The sequence below is a fragment of the Diceros bicornis genome, chromosome 18 (assembly GCF_020826845.1).
Source record: "Diceros bicornis minor isolate mBicDic1 chromosome 18, mDicBic1.mat.cur, whole genome shotgun sequence".
NCBI lineage: Eukaryota > Metazoa > Chordata > Mammalia > Perissodactyla > Rhinocerotidae > Diceros > Diceros bicornis.
In genome coordinates, this window is record NC_080757.1 from 41,665,887 (window position 1) to 41,691,058 (window position 25,172).

Below are 25,172 nucleotides of genomic sequence, written 5' to 3' on the forward strand. Positions count from 1 at the left end.
ATTGTTCTCATACAAGATTTATTCCCCAGTACCCCTCCCACTCCCATCCCCACCCCAATTCACAGTGGAGGACTAAGGAGATTCAGAGCAGGATCCCCCAGGTACAAGAAACACCTTCCAAAGATTTTGCTCTCCTTCCTTCCCTCCCTCTTGCCAACTCCAAGGCCTGAAGCTACACACACTCATGCAAACACACAAAATCCCACTCCCTTCCCACACCTCCCATTTTTTTTCCGCATCAGAGCTCACCTGTAAGACATCTGGGCTCTAAGACAGAAGGTGTCCAAAGTCTGTTTGAGAATTCTAAAATGGGGAGACGCCATTACCCCTAACCTTCACACAAAGGTAAGTGACTATGAAACAGGCACCTAGCTCCTCTCCCTTCTCACTGTTAACTGTTTTCATTCCCTGGCCTCTACCTTGTCCATCAACCAAGAGCAAACATGTTAGCACACTCCCACCCGCAGCACATGAAAACGGGCTCTGTCCAACATCCCTCACCCAGGCATGGGGGTGTTGGGGAAGTGGTCCCTGAGGATCAGCAAAGGGTTAATGCAGAGGGAAAGAGGATAGAAGAGTTTGGCTTGAGCTCTGATTGAGGAGGCAGAGAGAGGCTGTAGGCTGGCATAGGTTTAGAACTAATTACCTTTTTAGTTTTTGTCTCACATGATTTTACTAGGGGCAGTAGAAGAGATACCCCTTAGAGGGGTGTCTGCAGATTATACACACTTTCTTGCTAACTGGGCTCATCCTTAAAAGAGGCCCTGCCAAGTTGGGAAGCAGCTGAAAATAAAAGTATTAAAGGAGCTGAAGAGGGAGTAAGAACAGCTGGTGCAAGAAGAGGTGGTGGCTCCTTGGATGAATGCCGCTGAGCCATTTGTAAAGTGCTACTTTGACATCCCCCAGGGAATTATTGCTTCTCCAAAGGAGGAGCAGGGGAAGGAACAGGAACATGGAAATGGGTATGGTATGGTATTGCTTTGCTTGTTGCTCAGGCTGATGGTCAAATGGAGCCAGGGGTTAGCAGCACCAAAGATAACCAGGCAGCTCCAGAAGACTCAGTGAGACCATGAGATATAGAAGCACTCACCCTCCCAGCCAGCTGACCCACGGCCCAAGGTAATGTAGAAGAGGCCTACCCCCACATTGTGTTCAAGTTTCTTAAATTTCACAAGTGATATTTTGGAGCACAGGGGGTTAGCCCTCAAGAAATGAGAATGGGCTGGGGCAGAGGGAGCAGGCCTGCTCTGCAGAACCAAAGTGCAAGCTTGCTTAGAAAAAGACAAATCAAATCATGGCTTAGGAAAAGAGGAGGATGACAATGTTAACTCTTTCAGCTGCTGCCCGACTTGGAGCTCTAGGGAGGTGACGAAGGGAGGCAGAACAGGAGGGGCTCTTCTATCACTGAGGGCCCTCGAGCACCCATACCTAGAAGCAAACAGCGTCACCCCCTCAAAGGGGAACCAATACCCCTGACTACTTTGTTCCCTAAAAGTACCATCCTGATGGAGAAAAGCCTCCCTTGGGCGAGCACACTCTCACTTCAGTGACTGAGCTCAGAAATGGGTGTCCAGCTGGTAGCAGGGGAGTGAGTATCCTCTCTCAACAGGCCACTCAGCTTACAAATATAATTCAGGGGATGGGACCTGGGTTCTTCCCTTGCCCCTTCACCTTAAGTGGGATGGGGAGAAAAAAAACCTAAACCACAGTGGCCCCCAAAAGGAGTCTCTGCCTCAGTGGCTCCTGGAACTGGCAGGGTCCAGCTGATTGAGCTCTGACTGGTCCAGGAGTTCAAAGTCATCCCCCTCAGCATCAGTGTCCAGGTCGGAACTGGGGGCCTGGAGGACGCCTCTTGTTGCTCTCCGTGGAGGTGGGCCAGAAGGACCTGGCTGGGAGGCCCCTGACAGAGCCAGCTGGATCATGCCCTGGGAGACCAGGCTGGCAAGGTTGCTGGTGAGATTGGATCCTGCAGGCAGGGCACCAAGCAGGAGCTCTGGCAGTGCAGCCTCGTCCCGGCTGGCAGGGGGTGCCTGGGGCTCCTCGGCCCCTGGTGGGGAACGGTACATCAAGCTGGGCATCCCGATGCTGGTATCATCCTCATCATCCAGGCCAGCAGGATCCACATTAATGGAAGGGAAGTCTGGAAGGTCTCTGGCAAAGGATTCCTCTGGATCACTGTGACCATCTAGGTCTGGGAAAATAGAGGGATGTCTGAGACATGGAAACTGCCTGGCCCTCCTGTGCCCCAGCCCCATAAAGTCGGTCTCATGTAACAGATTTTTTCACCCTGGATTTCTCAGGGTGAAGCAAAACCTGTGGCACTGTCAGCTTTCCCCTCCACTTCTAGATTGCTGTGACCTCTACTGGCCAGAGAACTCCCCCCTCTTCCTCTACTATGCCCCCAATGAGCCTAGAACCTGAGGCTACTAAGGCACTGAGGATTTCAAGGAGGGCAGCAATGCCATCCTGGCTGTAGCCATACCCTAAGGCAGCTCTGCCACCTGATCCATAGCTCAAAAGACAGGAGAGGAGGGGGCAGAATCCCCTCTGCCCAGGGAAGCTGAGAGACAATAGTCAGAGCCATTATCAACTCAAGTTCAAGGCTCCCCTCACCTTCAGAGCCTTCTGTTAGAGGTGTTTGGCCCCGTGAAAGATTGAATGTGCCATTGTCTGTACAGGAGACTTCAGCATCCGAGTGCTCAGAGTCTGTGATGGCCAATTCCCTGGCAACAGCAGAATCATCCAGCTTAGGAAAAGAAAAGACCGACAAGCCTGAAGAGATGATGCCATTAGGAACAGGTGCTGTTTCCCAGTTATAGTTTTACTAATTAGCTGGCCCTAAAGGCTACCCTAAGGCCAGTAGGGTAACTCGGCATGGATGAAAACTTAAGTCAAAATCTTGACCCCTTTTAGACTGCTCCCCCAAGGAAAACACCCTTATTCATCAGTCTTGAGCACAGGAAGGAAAGCAGTCTTGGGAGTCAACCAGCCACTTACACTTAAACAAATAATTGATCCAGAGAATACTTTCACAGGTGGCCAGGAGGATACACACATCGCCCAACCTAAGGTTGGCTGGGCTGTTTAAAAGATGATCACACCAGTTCTAGAAGTTCTACCATGACGGTAGGCGTTAAAAGGAGACATGGAAGAGAGTGTGCTGATCACCAGGCTCAAATTGAGATCTACAGACAAAGTCCCAGTATGACACTAGCTTCTCTCCTCACTGCTCTTGGGGGCAAGGGGGTGTGGCCTTAGAGAGCCCATAATGAGCTTGAAAACCTGGCTACTGCCTAAATATGAGGCGCCAGATGGTTAAAAGGGAGCTAAAGAAAACTGGCAGCTCCCACACCCAAGATACCTGAGGACAGAAGGCAGCAAGCTCCTCTTCACTGTCACTATGGTTGTCCATGGCATGTTCTGGGTGTAGAGCTCTGCGTCGCACTATGTGGAAACAGCAGAAGGACTTGACGCCTTCCCTTAAGGGGAAACCCCCCACCTGCTTTGGACTTCAAAGGCGTAAGATCAGAACATAAGAGAATGAACCCCTCTGAATATGGCCCTAGGCCTACATAACAATGCCTGAGGGCAGGGTTGCTGAGCCTCAGTGGCAGGTAAGCTGTTAAGACAGGAAAGAAAAATCTCTCTTCCAACATCCCTCCCTCCATCAGCCCCTCGACATTTTTTCTGGTCACGTGATCAACTACCAGGCTTGTCAACAACTCCCAGGATCAGCTAGAGGCAGACCCGATGTCATTGTGGAAAGTGGACACCATTATAGAGAGGGCAAAGGGAGATGCTCCACCTTGGTTAAATCAGTCTCTTGAGGACTGTTACTATTCAACGGGCTGCCCCAGGGGAAGCTGGGCCTTGGTGACCAGCGCAGGGCTCTTTGAAGGCCAGGGCTTAATGAAACACCCAACCTGACCAGACGCCAGGAGAGAGAAGAAAGTTCACACGAGTGTCTTTCGTGTGTTAGAGGATCTCAGGCTAGTAAGCTTCTGGCTTCTGAGGCAGCGGTTTTGAATCAGCTTTGGAAGGCAGCTTTCAGGAGTAAAGAGGCCCGGCTTAGGAGTCTAAAAGACCTGCTCTGTCATTTACTAACTGAGCTTCAATTTCCTCAACTGGAAAAGGAAGATAATACCACCGTCTTCTCAAGGTTGTTGTAAAGGTTAAATAAGATGATATATGCAGAGCAGCCAGCATAGTGCTTGGACACATGGAAAGTGCTTCATAAAAAGCAGCAAACGGGCTGGCCCGGTGGCATAGCGGTTATGTGCGCGTGCTCCGCTGCTGGCAGCCCGGGTTCAGATCCCGGGTGCACACTGATGCACTGCTTGTCAGGTCATGTTGTGGCGGCGTCCCATATAAAGTGGAGGAAGATGGGCACAGATGTTAGCCCAGGGCCAGTCTTCCTCAGCAAAAAGAGGAGGATTGGCATGGATGTTAGCTCAGGGCCGGTCTTCCTCACACACACACACACACAGGCAGCAAACAGTAGGGATATCTTCACTGTCTGTCTTTTATTCAACTTGGGAGAGCTTTTCTCAGATTTGTTTAAAACGGGAGTGTCTAGAATTTCAAATGGGAAAAACTGGTAAGCCTGCATAGATTTCCCTGGAATAGAATGTGACTTTTACCTACTACCCCCCTACACACCAACCACCCCCTACTTCTCCCACTTTCGAGGACTCACCTGTTAGGTCAGACCTATGGGCTTCTCATTCTCTTCCCCAAATTGCCCAAGTGGAAGGAACCCTCTCCTTGACACTTACATTGTCTCTCTCTCTGCTTGGACATCATGTAGCCACGGACACTGAAGTCCAGCCGCTGCAGAGCTGGCTTCAGCCGTACATATGCTCGATCCCACAGTCGGTGGTACACAGCAAGGGGCCACATCATGACAGTGACAACTGAGGAGTGAGAAATAGTGGCAAAATGGAGAAGGGGCTGCACGAAACAGGCCTAACTGTCCATCTGCTATTACGTCCTTAGGGCTTGGACACTTAGTGTGAAATAGTTCTGTTTCATTCTGCTGGTCATCTTCACTAACCTCCCCTACTACGTGAGGGGGTTTTGGAGGGCAGAGACTTCTGCAGCCACCTACACGGCTGTGCACAGCAGAGTGTGCTGCTCATATACTGAGGGCAGAACCAGCAGTGTAGTCACTTGCATGTGGGTGTCACTGAGCCATAAACAAGGCCAAATGGTAACAATGCCTCAGAAACTACACAACAAATCATGTGAACTTCTGATACATGATGGCCACAGCCATAACTACTCAGTTCTTCCAGCCCCAAGCAAGCAGAGTTCATGCCAACAGGAACTAACTAAATTTACAAAACTGTGCTCCAAGGGGAAAGAAAGTGCTCCAGCATAAACAAAACCTAGTAGAGGATCCTATAAGAGTTATGTTCTGCTGTTATACAATACACTGACTCTAAAAATTCCCTCCTTAAACACGGACAGACAGTTCTTTATAGTTGGTAATATAATATATGTTAGTGGACCCTCATCAATTTCTAAAGCTGACTTGGTAAGAAAAGGACTTTATATGTGGAGAGCCTGCTACAGGTAAGAAGAAAGATATTTTCATGACACTAAACAAGTCATGAAAATATAAAAAAGTCATTTCCTGGAGAACTGAAATATAAAAGGCTTCTCCCTAGACCCAGAGTTAGCTGTGGCTGGTAAAGCTACAAGTAGGGTAAACTCGTGGGGGAGCTTATATGCCATACTTACGCATTAAGTAGGACAGCAGGAGCCCAGGGATGTAGCGGCCCAAGACAGCCAAAAAGGTCAGTATCCCACAGCTCAGCAAGCAGAACTGGGGGAGTTAGGAAACAGTATTAAGTTTCTGCTACATGGCAGGGGACTGGGGTAGGGACAGAGGGTAAGGTGGAGATGTGACTGAAATGATTCTTTATGACCTATGAGTAAAGCACAGAGATATCAGAATGACAGATGTACCTAGCCACTGCTGGATCCAATGGTGGTTCTGTTTGGAAGGAAAAGGTGGATGTCCATTTCTATTCAAACTCCTTTTACGTGGCTAACCCCATAGGGCTGCATCTTTCATGCTGGGAAATTGGTTTGAATAGGACTTAGCCAAAAATTCTCTCTGAAAGCAAGTGTTGATGGTGAGTTTTTTAAGTCAAATTAAAACTAATAAATAAAAAAACCCAACAACCTACCACGTTTAATATGACACAGAATGCACACACGCAAGCTCTCTTTCCCATGCTGGGGCAGGAAGATGGCCTAATCTAAGTGGCAAGCACCCAAAGGAGGGGTCCTCAGGCTCTTGCTTTAGTCCTAGTGGCTGGTCAGAAGCCCCTTCCTACAACTTCGCTTTGTATCTACAAACATCATGGTCTTTCCTTTCCTGAATGAGGATATGTAGTAAAAGGGCTGTTTCAGTTTAACATGAACTGAACTGAGAAGCCAGAAATGAAAGTGAGAAAGGGAAGAGTCTTACCTTGCCTGGGTTTTGCTTTTTGAAAAGCAAAAGATTCCTTATGAAAATGGTCCCACTAACCCAGACTTCAGCTATGTGGTGGCAGAGCTCGGGCACGCTGAGCAACCGAGGGTGTACAAAGCCCCAGCTATGGGAGAGAGAAGGGGTAGCTGTGAAAGGAGGTGTTGATGGTCCCCCCCACCCATCTTGCTATGTAGGCAGCCAGTGCTTCCGGGTTTAAACAGGGAGTGGTTTGTCCTAGGTGCTTTGCAGGTGAAGTATGACTTTATTCTTGGCTCACCAGGTTGAAACTTGAATTTAGGGACTAGGAGGGCAAACCTGTTCTGACAACTCCACCCTGTGTGCAAGCAGCCCAAACCTGCCACCAGCCCCAAGGCCCTTTGTGCTTAGAAACATCTTCTATGCACTCAGACCATTGCAATTCACTGTGATTGCAATCCATGGACAGAAGCAGTCTGACACCACTGCTGCTGAGGGGGAGGCGACGGTAGATGTGCCCCTCAGAGAAAAAATAAATAAAGCAAAACCAAAATAAACCATAGCAGAGAAAATTCCTTGGATCAAACATATGGGATGAATGAACTGAGAAATGAAAGCAGGAGCTGTAAGACACAAGAAGAATCTTTGGCTTGCTGATGCCAGGAACCAATGTGTTTTCTGACCAGGAACTTTAAATAGCCAGAGGTCACAGAAAACACTAAATGACCTGGTATAAAAGCCAGGAGACGAAGTAAGCTGCCTCTAAGTTTTCACACTAGGGCTAAATAATGCAGCTAATTCCCTGGCATGTCAGGTTATGGGGCACTGTAATACTTTTTTTTTTGGAAACTTCTCTTGTAAATATCAGATGCCAGTAGCCATCTCCACATACTGCTGCCTGCACTTTAGGATTTGTTAAAATGATTATTTGGAACTGACTAGGTTCTCAGCTTATGCTTTACGTCCAGAACATGGGGTTAACAACATGTAACCAGAATATTACAACAAGAGAATCAATCAGAGCAACAAAAAGGGATTTAATTAGTGTTCCATACCTCTCATTGTCTAATGCGTCGGCTCTTGGCACTACAATATTAAAACAAACACCAGCATTAGTTGGTAGGGAAAACTAAACATGAAAATGTTAGGCTGTTGGTCTGACAGCTCAAGTTTTAATAGGTTTGGGGAAAAGAAAACAGTAATAGCCAATAAAAAGGAGACACCACGTTATACTGCCAGAGTTAGGGAGCTGCAGACAAGGGAATGATAGCTGATGCCTGCTCATTTCTCCGGTGGGGCTGAGGGGAAGGATCCAAATGGAGCATTAGGGCCACTTCTAATTACTACAGCTGAGAGCCAAGGTGCACATGAAGAATGGTCCATCCCACCCCTCAAGTGTGTCTGAGTTGCTCATACACATCTATGTACCAGGGTACCAAGGCATGTTATAACTACTCCAACCCTAGAAATCTGCCTATTCACTTTAAAAAGAGACCCATTAACTACAATGACTGATGTAAAGTCTTTTGATATTCACCAGCCATAAGACAGGTGTATGAAATACATGATTCCTTGAAGTCTTTGCAAAATAGGATGGGAATGTATTTAAAAGCTGTATATTCTGGTTTGAATATCCTGCCAACACCTCAAAATTAACATGTCCAAGACCTACATCAATTTTCCTCGCTCTCACTCCCCACCCAAACCGACTCCCCTGCCTGATGTTGCCTGTATCTGCTAACTGTAAGGCCATCTTCTACTCTCCTAGCTTTGAAATCCCAGAGTTGGCTTTTATCCCTTACTCTTCTAACCCCCTACTTGTCAGTTGTGATGTGTCTTCCTTCTTCACAGCTCACAAAGCCATCCATTGTTTGTTTCCACCGACACCTCTCTGACTACTACTCACACAGATATTGCCACAGTCTCCTGTCAAGTCTCCCACCTTACTTTTTCTCCTTCCATGTAGTCTGTAAAATGCTCTAAAATTAATCTGTAATATCATCTCAGTATGTAGCTCTAATAAATAATCTTCAACGACCATGCACTACTTATTGTGTAAAGTCTAAATTTCAAAGCCTAACTTTAAGGCCTTATAAAATCTAATCCCAACATACTTTCAGTCTTATTTCCTACCACTCCTTCTAATAACCTCTTCATTCCCACCACGAAAATGATCAATTCCTTGCTCTCTGGAAACGCTTTGCAGCTTCTGGTTCCTCAGACTAATTAAGCTACCAGCCCCTGTAGAAACATACTTTTCTCTCCACCTGCCCAAATATTTTCAAGGCTTGAGCTAGGGCCAAAATATATGACAAACATACTGATCATATACTGCACTGTGACATCTCTGGTCCTGCTCTATAACCGACATTTACCTTTTCTTATGTTTATGTATGTATATCTTTGAGAAAAGGAACCGTATCTTAGAGTACTTTATAAGTCATAATGCCTAGCTTAGGGCTTTGCAAATTAACAATTGAAAAGAAATTCCTGAGAGGCAAATTGATATCACCTCAGTAAAGATGTAGTATCCAATGAGGAGAATTATTTTTTAAAAACTTGAGGACTGCTTATTTCTCAGGCCAATTATGAGGGCAAGAATATCTCAGGTGGTGGATACAGATTTCCTGAGCTTAATAACAATGGGAACGATGGAACTCAGCTCTAAGGAACGACAGATGGAGCACTAGTTCTTCAAGTGTCTCCTAAAGCAAATAATTCAGACATCAAAAGATAGTCCCAGTTCCACACACTTCCTCATAAACTCGCAAAACTAAAGGTAAAAATTCTAGGAAAGGCCATTGCCAGTTCAGATTGTTCTAAATGCTACCAAACTCACCTTTTATTTCAGGCCAAATTTTGTTCTTCCATTGATCTATACACACAATGATCATTGAGCTGAATGCAAGTAAAAACACAAGACGAAGGGATGTCAGTGCAAAGAACCTAGAGAGAAGGAAAAACAGAAGATCATTATCCAATTAAGCTAATTTCAGAAAAGACCATAGGTGCACCACAGGCTCTGTACTAAGTCCTAGTTATACACCTTGGGAAAATCACTTAAACTCTCTGAACTTCAGCTATTTTACCTATGGGGCAGAGATAATAATTTGCTTCTGTAAAGGCAGAGGACTAAACCAAATAACCTCGTAAAGCCCCTTTCAACTTTCAAGTCTGTGATTCCATTCATTTCAGGGAGAAGTTCAAGCTTGATAACAAGTTGTAATGATGAAAGCAAATATTTTTCTACCAAATTAGACCCTGGTGTAGGGCAACAAACTGATAGAGATGCATTAAAGAGCATTTAATTCAATTAGATATCCTTTGACAGATGAAGGAACTGTGGCCTAAAAAAGTAAAATGACTTGGTCAAGGTCACACAGAAAGTTAGCACTGAAGCCAGTCCTTCAGAATTAACACTTAGCCTTCTTAAACTCTTCCAAAAAATTGAAGAGGGAACACTTCTTGATTCATTTTATGAGGCCAGCATTACTCTAATACTGAAGCCACATAAGGACACTACAAGAAAACTACAGACCAATATTCCTTAGGAATACAGATGCAAAAATCCTAAATAAAATTCAAGCAAACTGAATTCAGCAAAATATTAAAAGGATCATAGGGGCTGGTCCCATGGCATAGCGGTTAAGTGCACACACTCCACTGCTGGCGGCCCAGGTTCAGATCCCAGGCACGCACCCACACACCACTTGTCAGGCCATGCTGTGGCGGCTTCCCATATAAAGTGGAGGAAGATGGGCACAGACGTTAGCCCAGGGCCAGTCTTCCTCAGCAAAAAGAGGAGGATTGGCATGGATGTTAGCTCAGGGCTAATCTTTCTAACAAAAAAAAAAAAAAAAGGATTATACACCATGACCAATTCTTGGGATTTATTCCAGGAATGCCAGGGTGGTTCAACATACAAAAATCAATAAATGTAACGTATCATATTCGTAAAATGAAGGAAAAGCTAGTTATTTGAAAGAATTAACCATAAATAGATATTTACGAACAATCTAGAAAATCTGAACAGAAAGCACATCTGAAGATATTAAGGAATTATTGTTAATTTTTTTAGGCGTGATAATGTTATAGAAGTCATGTTTTTAAAGACTGCCTTGGGCCGGCCCCTTGGCTTAGTGGTTAAGCGCGTGCGCTCCACTGCCGGCGGCCCGAGTTCGGATCCCGGGCGTGCACCGACGCACTGCTTCTCCGGCCACGCTGAGGCCGTGTCCCACATACAGCAACTAGAAGGATGTGCAGCTGTGACATACAACTATCTACTGGGGCTTCGGGGGGGGGAAATAAATAAATAATTAAAAAAAAATAAAGACTGCCTACCTTTTAAAGATACAAAAATATTTATGAACAAAATGATATGATCTCTGGGATTTGTGTCAAGATAATAGTTTAGCAAGGGAAAGAGTATGAAAGAAGACGAAACAAGATTGACCATGAGTTGATAATTGCTGAAGCTGGGTGATGAGTACATGGATTCTTCATTTATACTACTCTACCTTGGTACATATTTAAAATATTTCAAAATAAAATGTTAGAAAAGAAAAACTAGTTCTTATGAGCCTTCCTATTACACCACCCTAAAGCCCCTAAGGCAGTGCCTTGCAGAGTGTCTGTAGTCCAGTGCTGGCCCACAAGCTGTTTTTACCACTCTGGGGAGAAGTAACTGTATAAATTGAAAGTAAGCATTTAGAAATCTTTATAGCAATTTGACCAAGTAATTTTGAATCTCAGAATACATTTGGGCTTGCATTTTCTATGCCTTTAAATTTACTTTTTTAAATTCCCCCGAAGGGGTGCACCGTTCCTGGAGGTACTGCAATACCCAGTTGATGCGTGAGGTGGACGGAGCAAGCTCCTATTCCATCTCCCTGCTCCAAAAACCCATTTAATATATTGTCCTCGGAGAGAGGACATATCAGATATTAAACTGATAAGAAGAGATACTACACTTGATCTTAGTCACAAGGCCGATAGGAAATACTATGCCTTTATAAGCTTATTTTTTCTAGTAACGCATTTATATTGTATTTAACAGAAGTACTGACTTGCAACAGGTTGGGGAAAACACTAGTCCTCACCACAGATGGTTTGAAAAACACTGTTCCAAGATCTAGAGGGAAGCCGAATGCATCAACCAGAGAGGTGGTTCAGCAGGGCAGTAAGGCATGGCTTTTAAAGTTAGATTAGCTTGAGTTTGAGTCTCTGAACAGCCACTCGTAGTCATGTGACCTTAAATAAATTAGCTTAACCTCTTCAAGCCTCAGTTTCCTCATCTATATGTGATGTTAACAATAACAAATATTGCAGGATTATTTGTAGGTACTAGAAACAACACATTTAATTACCTATAAAAATATCACACGATCTTGCTAAAAAGACAAGTAAATACAAGGCACCTAATACATGTCTAACACATAGTTCTAGTCAATTTTACAATGTAGAAGTGTTACCAGCTATTATCACAGCAGTTGATCAAACAAGGGTAAAGATGATCAAGGGCTGGTTATAAATGATCTCTTCTCAACTCAACACAGGACCTAATGACTTGACATAATCACAGAACAATACTAAAAGTATAATGCTTACCATATTAAAAAAGCCTTATCTGTGTGTATATACGAATACATATATATACGCAGGGACTGGCAGAGGAACTTTAATTTTTGTCTCTAGACATTTTTGTACTTTTTCAATAAACATGAATCCATGTTATATAATTTTAAAAACTATACAATGAGGAATGGAAGGAAACAAGAACTTAGAAATCCAGCCACCAATGACACCCTATTCCAATTTTTCCACTCCACCACTTAAAGGATACTGTACTTATACATGAGATTAAAGAGTGAAAGCAGTTTAACAGAAATAAGCCTCTAGAGCTGCCCCAGGCCATTAATCTTCTCTCGAAGCCAGTTCATCATCCCAGCAAACAAGCAAATTTAACAAGGCCAAGGATAAGGGCTCTAGAGCTTCTCGCTCCCAAGTGCTGCTGCTTCCACATCCCAGCAGCAGGATGTGGCGCAACTGCTGTTTTCTCCAGAGTACTTGAAAGGGCTCTCCGGGGAGGCGATCCAGACTGTCTGCAATCTCCACTTCCCAGATCATGATTACTCACACAAATACAAACTGGGGTAGGGAAAGGATATTAAGCTCTCCTAAGAAAGGTCAGTTTTTCAAAGATGATGGCAATAAAAATACTGTTTCTCCAAGACCTGGACTATTGTAGTAGCCCGTTATAGCCCCTACCCATGCTTCCACTCAATTTAACAAACATTTTTTGACTGCCTATTATACGCCTAGGCCTTGTGGTAAGCAGCCCAGTTACAGAAAAGAGTAAGACATGGATCTTACTCTCAAACGTATTTATGTGTCTGTGTGTGTTTGCAATATAACATGACAAGGTAATGATAACAAAGGACATCTAAGCTGGGATTTGAAAGATAAATGGTAAGTAAACAGGGCAAAAGGGTATGGGGAAGCAGGAGAGGACATTCAGATAGGGAGAACAGTCAGCTAGCATGCCATATTCAAGGAAGTGACAAGCACTTTGATAAACCAAAACATAAAAAAGAGGGAGGGGATGAGTATGGGGAGAGAGGCAGAAGTCAGACCATGAAGAGCCTTTTAAGACAAAGAGCACTGGATTTTATGCTGCAGATGAAGGTGAATCAGTAAAGAGTTTTCAAAGGGTGTATTTTCTACTGGGTCATAAAGGCTAAAACTGTGAGCACCTTCTTGAACAAGATTAATCCTGGTCCATAAATCAATTACAGGACCAGATTTAACCTTTTCTTGAACAAGCCAATGCAGGAACTTGAGGAAGTTCCTGCAGAGTAAGAAGAGTTTTTCTGTGTGGTATAAAATAACATTTCTTGGGAAAACAGCTTCTTCCATGTAGATAAAAACTTAATCAATGGAAAGATCACTTCAAACCACTAGAGTTGACCGCTGCAAGGTAACTATACAATTTATATCAATGTTCCCTCAGGGGTCTGACTATCAAATATAAAAGAATATGGATAAGCATGTGCTCCTTTCCTTCCAGCCCCCAATACTAAATTCCTAAACAAAAAGAGAATATCAATCTCAGATTGGTGTGTTTTGGATATACTGAGGTCACATTATGCTTGTCATTTTATGGAGGTCACCTGGAAGCCTACCTGAAAAAAAACTCTGCAACTCTGTGCAAGGACAAGATATAATTGAAGAGAAAGTATTTTTGAGATTGGGATAGGTAAGGGGTGAGGGAAAATAAGGGAGGATTTCTCTGGATTAGTTTAGTCCTGCAATGTCTACTCATGCAGGCCAAAAAAATCACATGTAGCTATAACAGTGTACAAGTTTGATAAGACAACATGCAAAACATTTTTCAGCAACTATAATCAGCATGAGAACTTCTCAACTTAGCAAAAACAACCGAAAATGTGGTCAACTCTGGATATTCCCATGTGAATTATTCCATTTGGGGACTGCCCATAGCCTATTACTCCTACCCACTGTGGGCTCACAATCAATTTTTTCTTAATGATTTTTATTTTTTTTTATTGCTAAAGGCAAGTATGTTTATTGGAAAAAGTTTAGAAAACATAAGTAATAATTAAAGAAGAAAATAAAAATGGAATTACTACACTGTCTATGAAACAGTCTTGCCCAAAAAGTACATATTTTTTCAACCTGAATCGGCTCAGGCCGCTAGGTCCAACAGCCAATTTACAGGAAATACAGTGCACAGGGGAACGTGTTAAGCCATGGGGATGAAATCAGCAAAATCCAGTCTGTAGGACACTTGACAGGACAAACTAGTTTCTTCAACAAATAAATTGCAAAGAGAAAAAAAGATTAAAAAGGAACCAACAGAGTAAAAGAGATGTTAAAAAAGAGCAATCAGTCACAATACGTGGACTTCATTTGGATCCTAACCCAAACAAAATGTTTTAAAAACACAAAATGACATTTATGAGAAAATTGGAAATTTGAACATTGACTGGAATCATTAATTTTTTACATGTGATAATGGCAGTGGTATTTTTTTAAGTCTTTATTTTTCAGACACACATACTGAAATACAGGTTAAATGATATGACATCTAGGATTTGCCTCAACACAATAAAAGGACGAGGTGGAAAAGAACTGGGGTAAAGAAGACACAAAATTGCCCATGAATTGAAAACTTTTAATGCTAGGTACATGGTAATACATAATATTATTCTGTCTACTTATGTATATGTTTTAAATTTTCCATAATAAAAAGTTTAAAAAATGACCCATTATCTACATACCCCAAAATGTAAACAGACATTATTCTCTTCATTTAAAAAAATATTCACATATAAAAACTCCATGGAAGTATATGTAATATCTGGTTTAAAACCCTCCTTCTTCATTTAACAATACATAAATGCCTTCCTATATAACGAGAAAAGCATCAAAAACTTTAAAAATGATTCCATCATACATATATACAGCTAGTCTTTTAAATCTTTCCCTAATTGAACTAAGATGTTTCCAGTTTTTGATGTAATAAAGTAAAGCTGAACTATATATCACGGAGCATAAATCTTTGTCCTTACTTATGATTAATTACTTTAAGTGGAATTATTGAGTCAAAAGGCATTAACACTTTTTCTTTTATAACCGCATTATCAAGATTCAGTTTGCACACCATAAAATTTACTCTTTTAAATTGTCTAATTCAATGGTTTTTAGTATATTCACAGAGTTGTGCAACTAACACCATTATCTAATTTAGAACATTTTTGTTACCCCAAAGAGAAACCTATACCCATTAGCAATCACTCCTCATTTTCCCCAGCACCTGAAAAGGTATTAACTTTTTAAGCATCTTAATACATTACCAAATTACTTTCCCAAAAGGCTGTTGAATTTATATTCCTATCAACCAAATGCCTGTTTTTCTTTTTGTTTGTTTGTTTTGTTTTTTGTGAGGAAGATCAGCCCTGAGCTAACATCCATGCCAATCCTCCTCTTTTTGCTGAGGAAGACTGGCCCTGGGCTAACATCTGTGCCTATCTTCCTCCACTTTATATGGGATGCCGCCACAGCATGGCTTGACAAGCGGTGCCTCGGTGCGCGCCCAGGATCCGAACCCGGGCCGCCAGCAGTGGAGCACGCGCACTTAACTGCTACACCACAGGGCCAGCCCCCGCCAAATACCTGTTTTTCCATATTTTCCCCAGAATTAAATACTATCATTTAAAAAAACCTAATAAGCAGAAATTAGTAACTCATTGCCATTTACATTAGAATTTTTTATTACTAATGAGAGTGAAATTTTATATATCCACTGATTTACTATTTTTTGGCTTTTTTGTCCTTTTGTAAGCCACCCATCCCCTTTATTATGGGCTAAAATCTAATTAATTATCAGTCTAAATAAAATATTCCTTGGAAAAACAATCTGGTGTCCCTAAAAATCATGAGAAATTCCAAAACTAAACAATTTTTTTGAGGTTAACTATACTATGGATCCTCACTGTTAGCACAGGTAAATTAGAGTTTGCTATAATCATAAAGTTTATGCTATAATCACAAACAAAATAAAGATCACATGACTGTTTTCAAAGAAGATACTATTTCTGGGTTCCTTTGTTATTGCAGAGTAAGCTTGTCTCAGTGGCACTTCAGAACAAAGCACCCCATCCTATAGGGACAGAAAGCCCATTATTGTACAGCACTGTGGCTGTCTGGTTAATCAGCCAGTCACTGGTAAATTAGAATTAAAAAAATTAACCCAACCTATCTCACGCAGTGACAGTTGTTGCTTGCACAAAACCAGAAATGAAACCAGCTAGCTGCTAATAACCTACCTTATGTTAATGGACAAAAAGCACCCAACCTTACAATTAGGACAGATAAAAAACTGTTGGCAAAAGAGAGGCAAAAAAAAGCAAGCCAAGGCATCCTTGGGAATCTTCTTGGCTACCAAAAGCAACAAGAACAATGATCAGAGACGTGTGCTCAATAGATTTCATCTGAAATTTGATGTGTAGATTTTTTTTCACAGAACACTAAGTCTCTACTTAAATGGGCCCTCCCTTCCTTTTCCTGTTCCTTTTTCATTTTCATTCAAATTCTAAACTTTCAAATAAGAATTTTTATATACCTTTAATCATTTCTCAGGTCATTTTATTGATTTGGGGAGATTTTTGCGGAGATGGGAGGGGAAACACCTTATTTTTTCCAATTGTGAAAACAACAGATTCCATAACATCCCCTAGAATATAGTATGGTTAACTCAGACTAGCGACTGTAAAAGCAGATCCCAACAGAGAATAATTTAAAGATCATCTAGAATCACAGAATGTTAAAAACTGGAAAGGAGCTTTGCAGTCATCTAGCCCTCCTTGAACCATATGCGCTTCATAGAAGGGCTTGGGGTTCACACACATTTCCAGGGCTCCTTTGTCCTCCCCTATCTCCTAGGTATGAGTCAAACCAAAAAGTTACCTGAACCTGTTCGTTTCTGATCCTGTGAGGATACACTCTCACTGACTCAGCTGTTCTTCCCCCAAATCACTCATTTATAGGTGGTGTTGAGGCTAATGAAAATATAAGCTATTGGAGAGAAACGCCTGACATTTCTGTTATTATCCTAGAGACAAGAACATATCAGTGAATAGAAGCAACATAGGTTGGAAGAACTCTGATATGATACCCATAATTCCTCTGGAACCTGAAAAAAAAGAGTGAAAACCTTGAAATACTACAGTGGCAAGGCATCTACATCTATCTTTGTCTTTTATGTTGTTGTTTTTTTAAGATGTAAGAGGGCACATTCACAGGTACAGTTGACTAAGAATACAGAACATGGAAAGTTAAGAGCTACCTACCTGAATTCTGATGATTTTTTTGTACTCCTATCCAATCTTCTAATACCTCAAAATATATAAAACACCTCAGTTAATGATTTATCATTATTCAAAACAAATAATGAAAGAAAAATAAAATATTTCAGATTTGATTTCTCTCAGACCTGAGCCAATGATCCTTCTATGTTTCCTAAACATTTAAAATGTCTGAGAACAAAACAGTCACTCTTTGACATTCCTAAGCGAAATGTCAACACCCATATTCAATATGATGCTACTGGAATGTGAAGTCTAACTTTCATTTTGAACTTCAAACTACCTCCCAAAGAAGCCCATTTCCTAAAACAAACAATCCCATGAACTCCAACGCCAAACCACCCTAGCCTCTGGGGCCTTACTTAACACTTCCAGTCATTCTGTGCCCTTCACAGGTGTAAGTCCTCTCCATAAATGGCATACCCAGTTGCTCTTTCAGTCTCAAGAGATGCACCCTTCATTTTGCTGTATCTCTCCCCACCTATTTCAAGTGTGATGGGAACATAACAAGAGTAACTGTGCTCTGGATACACAGCACGCAAGCTACCAGAAAATCCCAGAGATAAAGATCAATCACAACAATGCTTCCAGAGACCCAGAGTAGGAAAAGGAGATCTGAGTGAGATTCTAAACATAGCATATTAGTAAACTTAAGTAAACACTGTTGGGGGCCAGCAAATTAAAGCTAACTGTAACATTTAAAGATGTGTCTTATGCAGAGCTGCTCCTTGTGTGCAGACCTCAACCCCACATTCCACTTCAAAACTCTCTCTCAGGCAAGGGGCATGTGGAAAGTCCCCTCCTCAAAAATAACAACATACATGCTACTGATCCATTTGCATTAATAAAACTTTGGCTTATCAGGATTCATTTAAAAGAATTTTATATATCAGCCACTCACATCTTGATACAAACTGGTTTATTCAGGACCCACTTTTTTCCTAGGAGTACAATCCCAATGTAGGAAAGGAAGTTTTGACTGGATGGTCCAGGGTTAGGGGTTGGGATGGGGAGGTGGGAGGAAAGGAAGAAAAGGTCATTCTGGAAAACACTCCTGAACGAGGTGCTACAGTTAAGGGTTTCTGACAGAAAGCAACAGACCGGAAGTAGGTACCTGGGGATCAAAGAAGAAGCAATACCAAAAATAAATGAAGAATGCTGTAGAAAAAGTTTATCGTCAAGTTTGTTAAAGACTATGGAAGTCAGAGATGGCTGTGACACCTTTCACCTGAGTCTCCTTCAAACTGTGAGAGGATTAATTTAACAGCTAAACATTGTGTCTTCCTGCCAATGAACTTGGAATTATTGGGTTTGCTCCAGCTCACTAAAAATCTTCTTTCAGACAAAGAATAATAAACGTTTTGATTTTAAAACCAAGAATTTCAAGAGGAAAGCTATTTTTAGCAAAAAACAATTTTTTTTTTTTTTGCGAACTCATACTTTGTGCTGTTTCAGGCTTATCCAGAATAGCCTTATTTCATCCAGTTGTAGAAGCTCCCTATACTTCAGCTCCCTTGGAATTAGATCAATAATACTTCCCTAATTATGAATAAATCCAAACTATGCCTGGCAGATCCTATGAAGACCTAAGTCCACTCCAGGTAATGACAACTGAGAGAAGCAGGAGTTCATCTTCACAGAGCATGACACATCCAGATTCTGAAAGCATATTTATAGCCGCACTTTTCCAGCTCAGGAAAACTTACACACTATTAGACACCCTCAATTTCCTTGCCTATAAACTGCGGCTGGATGCCTCGCTAATTCCTTGCAACATGGAGGAGTTGCAATCATAGAGGCTTTGAAACGGGTGAAATCGCACAATCACTATTTCCTAACTGTTCTTCAAAAGCTTATAATTTTCTTCCAAGTTGCAGCTTTGGACGCGCTTAGTGACGCTCAGACTTCACAAACCTCCTAGAGTGGGAGAAAGAAAGATCTAACGCGCGAATTCAGATCGTTCAAGCTGGTTTTCCTATCACACCTCCGGATACCTTTTCAAGACCTACCGCCTGACGCGTGTACCCCAATAATAACTACTACAATCTGGAGACAGTCCTCACCACATTTGAGCAGACAAGAGAAGGGAGGCTATGGCCTTCAAGGCACACAGCTTTCCCTGGCTAAAATGAGGCGCCCTCGCGCACTGCGAGCGGCTCAAGACGTAACCAGAAGCTCTTGCCTGATGTGCGGGGCGAGGGTGCGGGAGCAGTAAAGCGGAGAAGACAACTGAAGACCTGGGGAGAACTGCGGTGCCGAAGCCTGCAGGCGGGAAGAAGTGGAAGGAGATGGGGCAAAATTAGGCAGGTACAGGAAGGAGCCAGCGCAGCGAAGAAAACAGAGGAGGCGAGAGGTAGAGCCCTAGAGAAACCTGACGAATTCCCGCCTCGGAGGGTTTCCAAGGGTCCAGTTCTCTCACCAGAAAGCCGCGTTCAGCCCCAGGCACCACAGGGCGCTCCTGGCGGGCCGCTCCCACACCAGGGCTGCCTGCACCCGGCTCAGCAGAGGCTCGTAAGGCCCCAGCACCTCCACCAGGGCCCGCTGCGCCGCCTCAACCTGCTGGTCCCGCTCCCAGGAGCCTGACATAGCGCGGCGGCCCGTGAACGTCGGGCCCAAACTTGGGCCTGGGGCCGCGTCCACCCCCTCTGCCTCCGCCATCGCCCCCCGGCAGCCACAACATCCGGGGCCGCGGCCCCACAGTCACAATAACACCAACTGCGCAGATGCGCGATTCGGCGGGGGAGGCTGCTTCCCTTCACAACGCGCCTGCGCACACACTCGAACGAGAGTCCATCCAGAGAACACTGCGTCAAAGCACGCCCCTGCGCCCAGCCCGATCAGGAGCCGCGCAAGCGCAGTCTGCATGACTGAAGCCAAATGAATAAGGAAGTGCCATCGCCAGAACTCAGTTCTCATTGGAGCGGAGAAAGTTCGTGGGCGGGGCGAGTTGTTTGGCGCCTGCGTCGTGCGGCGAGCGGGCTGGCTAGCGGCGGCTTTGCTGGCGGGAGAGGCTGCAACGCCGGTGCCTGAGGAGCGATGCCGAGGGAAATCATCACCCTACAGTTGGGCCAGTGCGGCAATCAGAGTGAGCAAACCTCCGGCCCCTCCACTAGCCAGGTTCCTCAGATTCTATGGGATCTCGCTGTGGGATCCTGGACTCCATCTGCCCTTCCCAGAATCGTAGTTCTCCGAAAGGCAGGACATGCCTGACCCAGTGTCCAGTTGCCCAACCCCGAGGGGCCCTCCCCTGCCCGGTCCTGGCATACAGCCCTTTCCTCTGACACGGGAGACTCCTGAGGCTTGACTTCCTGTCTCTATACCCAGGCGCTCAGTCCCCAAGCTCCTAGTTGGAACCTGCCCAGACCCAGGTATCCTCTTTCTCCCCCGTCCATCTCTCCCCCACCCCGCCCAGTTGGGTTCGAGTTCTGGAAACAGCTGTGCGCCGAGCATGGTATCAGCCCCGAAGGCATCGTGGAGGAGTTTGCCACCGAGGGCACTGACCGCAAGGACGTCTTTTTCTACCAGGTGCCCCCAGCGACTTGGCCAGGGGTCCTAAAGGGAAGGCAGCGGCCTGGTGCTGGGAAACCTGCTGGGCAGAGAAGCCAGGGCGGCTGGCTTGAGGAGGGAGGGCAGGGAGGAGGCAGAGCTGGGAGGACGGGGGCCTTGGCCTTAGCTGATTGGGCCCCCTCCTGGACTCCCCTTGACAGGCAGACGATGAGCACTACATCCCCAGGGCCGTGCTGCTGGACCTGGAGCCCCGGGTGATCCACTCCATCCTCAACTCCCCCTATGCCAAGCTCTACAACCCAGAGAACATCTACCTGTCAGAGCATGGAGGAGGGGCTGGCAACAACTGGGCCAGCGGATTCTCCCAGGTCATTCGCTATTCCCTGGCAGGACCCACAACACCCTTCCTGTGTTGGGACAGGCCCTATGACTTCCCAGAGAGAGATGAAACCAGATCAAGGATGTATGAGTGCTGGAGGGAGAGAGAGATGGCTTAAGGGAGTTCTGTTTTCTAAGTCAACTATGTAAAATTGTTAAGAGACTCCACTAGCTAGTGCTGTGTGCCAGGCCGTACTAAGAGCTTTACGTATATTAACTTATTTAAACCTCCCAGCAACTCAAGAGGTAGGTAGTACAGGTCCACAGTCTCTTATCTACCTTTCCAGAATCCAAAAAACTCTGAAACCAAAAGACAATTTATAACTCATTTAGCAACAAAACCCAATCTCAATGGAGACAGGCTATTTTATAGTTTCTATCCAATTTACTGTCATTTCTCATACCTTTCATCACAGAAATATTAATGTATTTGATTAGCACACCTCAGACTCCCACTGGCATTTTACTTAACATACATTATATGTACCATGTTACCTTTATAGAGTCTGAAAAATTTGAATTCTGAAACATAACTGGCCTTAAGGATTTTAGAGTGGACCTGTATTATTACCTTCATATACAGATGAGGGAACTGAGGTATAGAGAGATCACAACGTGCTCAGAGTCACCTCGGCTAAACATGAACCCAGGCCTTCTGGATGTAGAGTGCCTGCCCATAACCACTGTGCTATACTGCTTCTCAATGCAAATAAAAAGCAGGGCCACTGTGCTCTAAAAAAAGACTTTTAGGTGCTATAAGGAGAATCGAGAGTCAGAATCTTTGTCCCATGGTCCTGTCTTGCTCTGACCTTCCCCATATCTGTACAGGGAGAGAAGATCCACGAGGACATTTTTGACATCATAGACCGGGAGGCAGATGGCAGTGACAGTCTGGAGGTGTGTCTCAGGAATGGTAGTGGGAGCCGACATAGGGAAGCCTCAGCAACACCCTTTAGAAGCCACTTTTAGGAATAAGACCCACCCATGTATGCTTTGCACTGGACAGAAGCCTTGCTGGAAACAAGGCAGAGTCTCCCCAGCTGTATATGTTGGGAGGGAAGTGGAGGAGAGAACTTGGCAAGATAGGAGTCCAAGAAATTATGGGATGGGTCCAGTTTGAAATCCTGACACTAGATACCTAGACACTGACTGCCCCTTCCCCATGTAGGGCTTCGTGCTGTGTCACTCCATCGCTGGGGGGACAGGCTCTGGCCTGGGCTCCTACCTCTTAGAACGGCTGAATGACAGGTAAGTCTGTGTTTTGAGGGGCTAGGAGGACTTGGTTTCCCAAGTAACTTGGAGGCCCTCCAGATACACCTTGCTATTCACTGGAGCAGGAAAGGGCCCTTCTGTAGTGAGGAAAGTCAAGATAGAGTGACTGAGAACCCGATCACACTCCCAGGGGTTGAAACTGGAGCCTCGAATCTGGGCCCTAGATGAAGAGATGAAGGTTCAGGGAGTATGGGGTTTGGTGTTGGAACTCTAGATCCTAAGATGTCTTTCTGCCCTTCCCCCTTTGGGGTTACAGACTTCCAAAAGTCAGGTCTCCCTTCTCTACTGCTCCCCGGGGCCCCATACCAGTTTCCCCATCCAAAATCAGCTGCTTCCAGACAGTTGCTGGGAGCCCCGTGTTCACCAAGCCACCAGTCTGTTGCCCTGACCCTTTTCTCCCAACCCCCACTAGGTACCCCAAGAAGCTGGTGCAGACGTACTCAGTGTTTCCCAACCAGGACGAGATGAGCGACGTGGTGGTCCAGCCCTACAACTCGCTGCTCACACTCAAGAGGCTGACCCAGAACGCAGACTGTGTGGTGAGTCCTGGATTCTACCATTCCCCACCCCCACCCCCTGTCTCTTTCAACACTTTCAGCCCTCTTGGGCCCCAGTCCTGTGCAAGTCCCTTTTGGATGGGTCTTTCTGGCTGTGAGGCTCAAGGGAAATTAAGCTTCAGAACCCAGGCTCAGGCAGAGCTGCTGTTCTTTCTGTCTCCATAAATCTGTCACCCTCTTCTGTCCCCCGAGGTGGTGCTGGACAACACAGCCCTGAACCGGATCGCCACAGACCGCCTGCACATCCAGAACCCCTCCTTCTCCCAGATCAACCAGCTGGTGAGCCCCAACTCCTCCACTCGTTTGGACTGGAATGCCTCCTTGCTGGAGTGCCAGCTGGGGAAGGGAGGCCCCCCCAGGCCAAGGCCCATGACATGGCACCCCTGTCCCCAGGTGTCCACCATCATGTCTGCCAGCACCACCACCCTGCGCTACCCCGGCTACATGAACAACGACCTCATCGGCCTCATTGCCTCGCTCATTCCCACCCCACGGCTCCACTTCCTCATGACCGGCTACACCCCCCTCACCACGGACCAGTCGGTAAGAGCAGCCCTCGGGGTCTCAGGCCAGGCTGGCCCGGGGCCCAGCAGGCCCTGACCTGGGCTTTCTCTTCTCCCTGTGGCCCCAGAAGCTGCCCTTTGCAGCCCCCAGAGGCTCTGCGCCCAGGGACTGGCACAGACTGTACAACTTCCTTGCTGACTTGCTCTCCTCTTCCCTCTGCCTTTGGCTCCCTGCAGGGCCTGGGCTGTGCAGGGTCTGCTTATGCTCCTGCACAGGGGCATGAGTTTGCTGAGCTGAGGAGGGCTAAGATTCCTGATCCCAGATCAGAGGGATCCCACAGCAGAGGCTCAGTATAGACCTGAATCTAAAGACGTTCGCCAAAGAGACCATACTACCCTGAGTCTGGTGGGGGACATGTGTTGCCTACTTCTCTCTGGACTGTGCCCTGAGTGCTGGCCTTGCCCCTGTGGCCCACTCTCCCCTCAGGTGGCCAGCGTGAGGAAGACCACGGTCCTGGATGTCATGAGGCGGCTGCTGCAGCCCAAGAACGTGATGGTGTCCACAGGCCGAGATCGCCAGACCAACCACTGCTACATCGCCATCCTCAACATCATCCAGGGGGAGGTGGACCCCACCCAGGTAGGGGAGGCCCCTTCATTTCACCCTCGGAACCCACAGGGATAGAGGAGAGGCTACCATCATTGCTCCGGTGCCCACCCCAGGTCCACAAGAGCCTGCAGAGGATCCGGGAACGGAAGTTGGCCAACTTCATCCCCTGGGGCCCAGCCAGCATCCAGGTGGCCCTGTCAAGGAAGTCTCCCTACCTGCCCTCAGCCCATCGAGTCAGTGGGCTCATGATGGCCAACCACACCAGCATCTCCTCGGTGAGTCTCCCAGTTTGCACCTCTTTTCCTGTAATCGTTTTCCTGGTTGTGCCTCACTTCTCTGCATCCCTGCTGCTCTGCCTCTGGCTTTTTACTGTGGAGAGAGCCCAGTCTTGGTTCCCTGGCTCTCTGGGCCATATTGTTCCCGAAAGTTCTTTGTGACCCCTGCTTTCTGCACATCCCAAGCTCTTTGAGCGGACCTGTCGCCAGTATGACAAGCTGCGGAAGCGGGAAGCCTTCCTGGAGCAGTTCCGTAAGGAGGACATCTTCAAGGAGAACTTTGATGAGCTGGACACATCCAGGGAGATCGTGCAGCAGCTCATCGATGAGTACCATGCAGCCACGCGGCCGGACTACATCTCCTGGGGCACCCAGGAGCAGTGAGTCACGCAGGACAGGGACCCTCATCTGCCTTACTGGTTGGCCCAGGCCTCACCTGACTGACCAGCCCCTCAGAGCACAGATCAGGGACCTCGCACCTCTCTTTCTCAAACACACATACACGTACTCTCTGTTGGCCTGGGGACACATTTACTTCTCCTCTTATGAGACTATTTATGTTTAATAAAGCACTGGATATATATCAAGTCTGGTCTCTTTGAAGGCTTGGAGACCTCGGGAAGGGAGATGACTGTTCTTTCTCCATCACTCTGGCAGGGTCTTCCCCTACTTCCCCGTCTTCAACTCGGAGCAAACAGCATCCCCAGCTTTTCCTTTTCCTGCTTAG

General features: G+C 45.4%; 2 protein-coding genes and 1 non-coding gene across 3 annotated transcripts; 1 reads left to right on the forward strand and 2 right to left on the reverse strand.

Annotated features, from left to right (window-relative positions):
- Positions 1–23: 23 nt before the first annotated feature.
- Positions 24–20,056, reverse strand: RETREG3 (reticulophagy regulator family member 3). The gene is made up of 9 exons (XM_058561030.1): positions 19,763–20,056; positions 9,297–9,403; positions 7,513–7,543; positions 6,479–6,605; positions 5,743–5,827; positions 4,776–4,913; positions 3,362–3,444; positions 2,614–2,746; positions 24–2,191 (listed from the first exon to the last, which is right to left on the reverse strand). Exons 1-9 carry the CDS (start codon positions 19,999–20,001, stop codon positions 1,734–1,736), a joined length of 1,401 nt encoding a protein of 466 aa, XP_058417013.1. The 5' UTR covers positions 20,002–20,056; the 3' UTR covers positions 24–1,733.
- Positions 11,267–11,457, reverse strand: LOC131418013 (U2 spliceosomal RNA). The gene has a single exon (XR_009222810.1). It is a non-coding gene; the product is annotated as a U2 spliceosomal RNA (small nuclear RNA).
- Positions 20,057–20,325: 269 nt separating the features above from the next.
- TUBG1 (tubulin gamma 1) lies at positions 20,326–25,028 on the forward strand. The gene is made up of 11 exons (XM_058561037.1): positions 20,326–20,428; positions 20,756–20,868; positions 21,051–21,218; positions 22,057–22,125; positions 22,397–22,476; positions 22,913–23,039; positions 23,250–23,336; positions 23,451–23,600; positions 24,048–24,200; positions 24,284–24,445; positions 24,632–25,028. The coding sequence occupies exons 1-11, from the start codon at positions 20,380–20,382 to the stop codon at positions 24,827–24,829; spliced, it is 1,356 nt and encodes a 451-aa protein (XP_058417020.1). The 5' UTR covers positions 20,326–20,379; the 3' UTR covers positions 24,830–25,028.
- Positions 25,029–25,172: the final 144 nt, after the last annotated feature.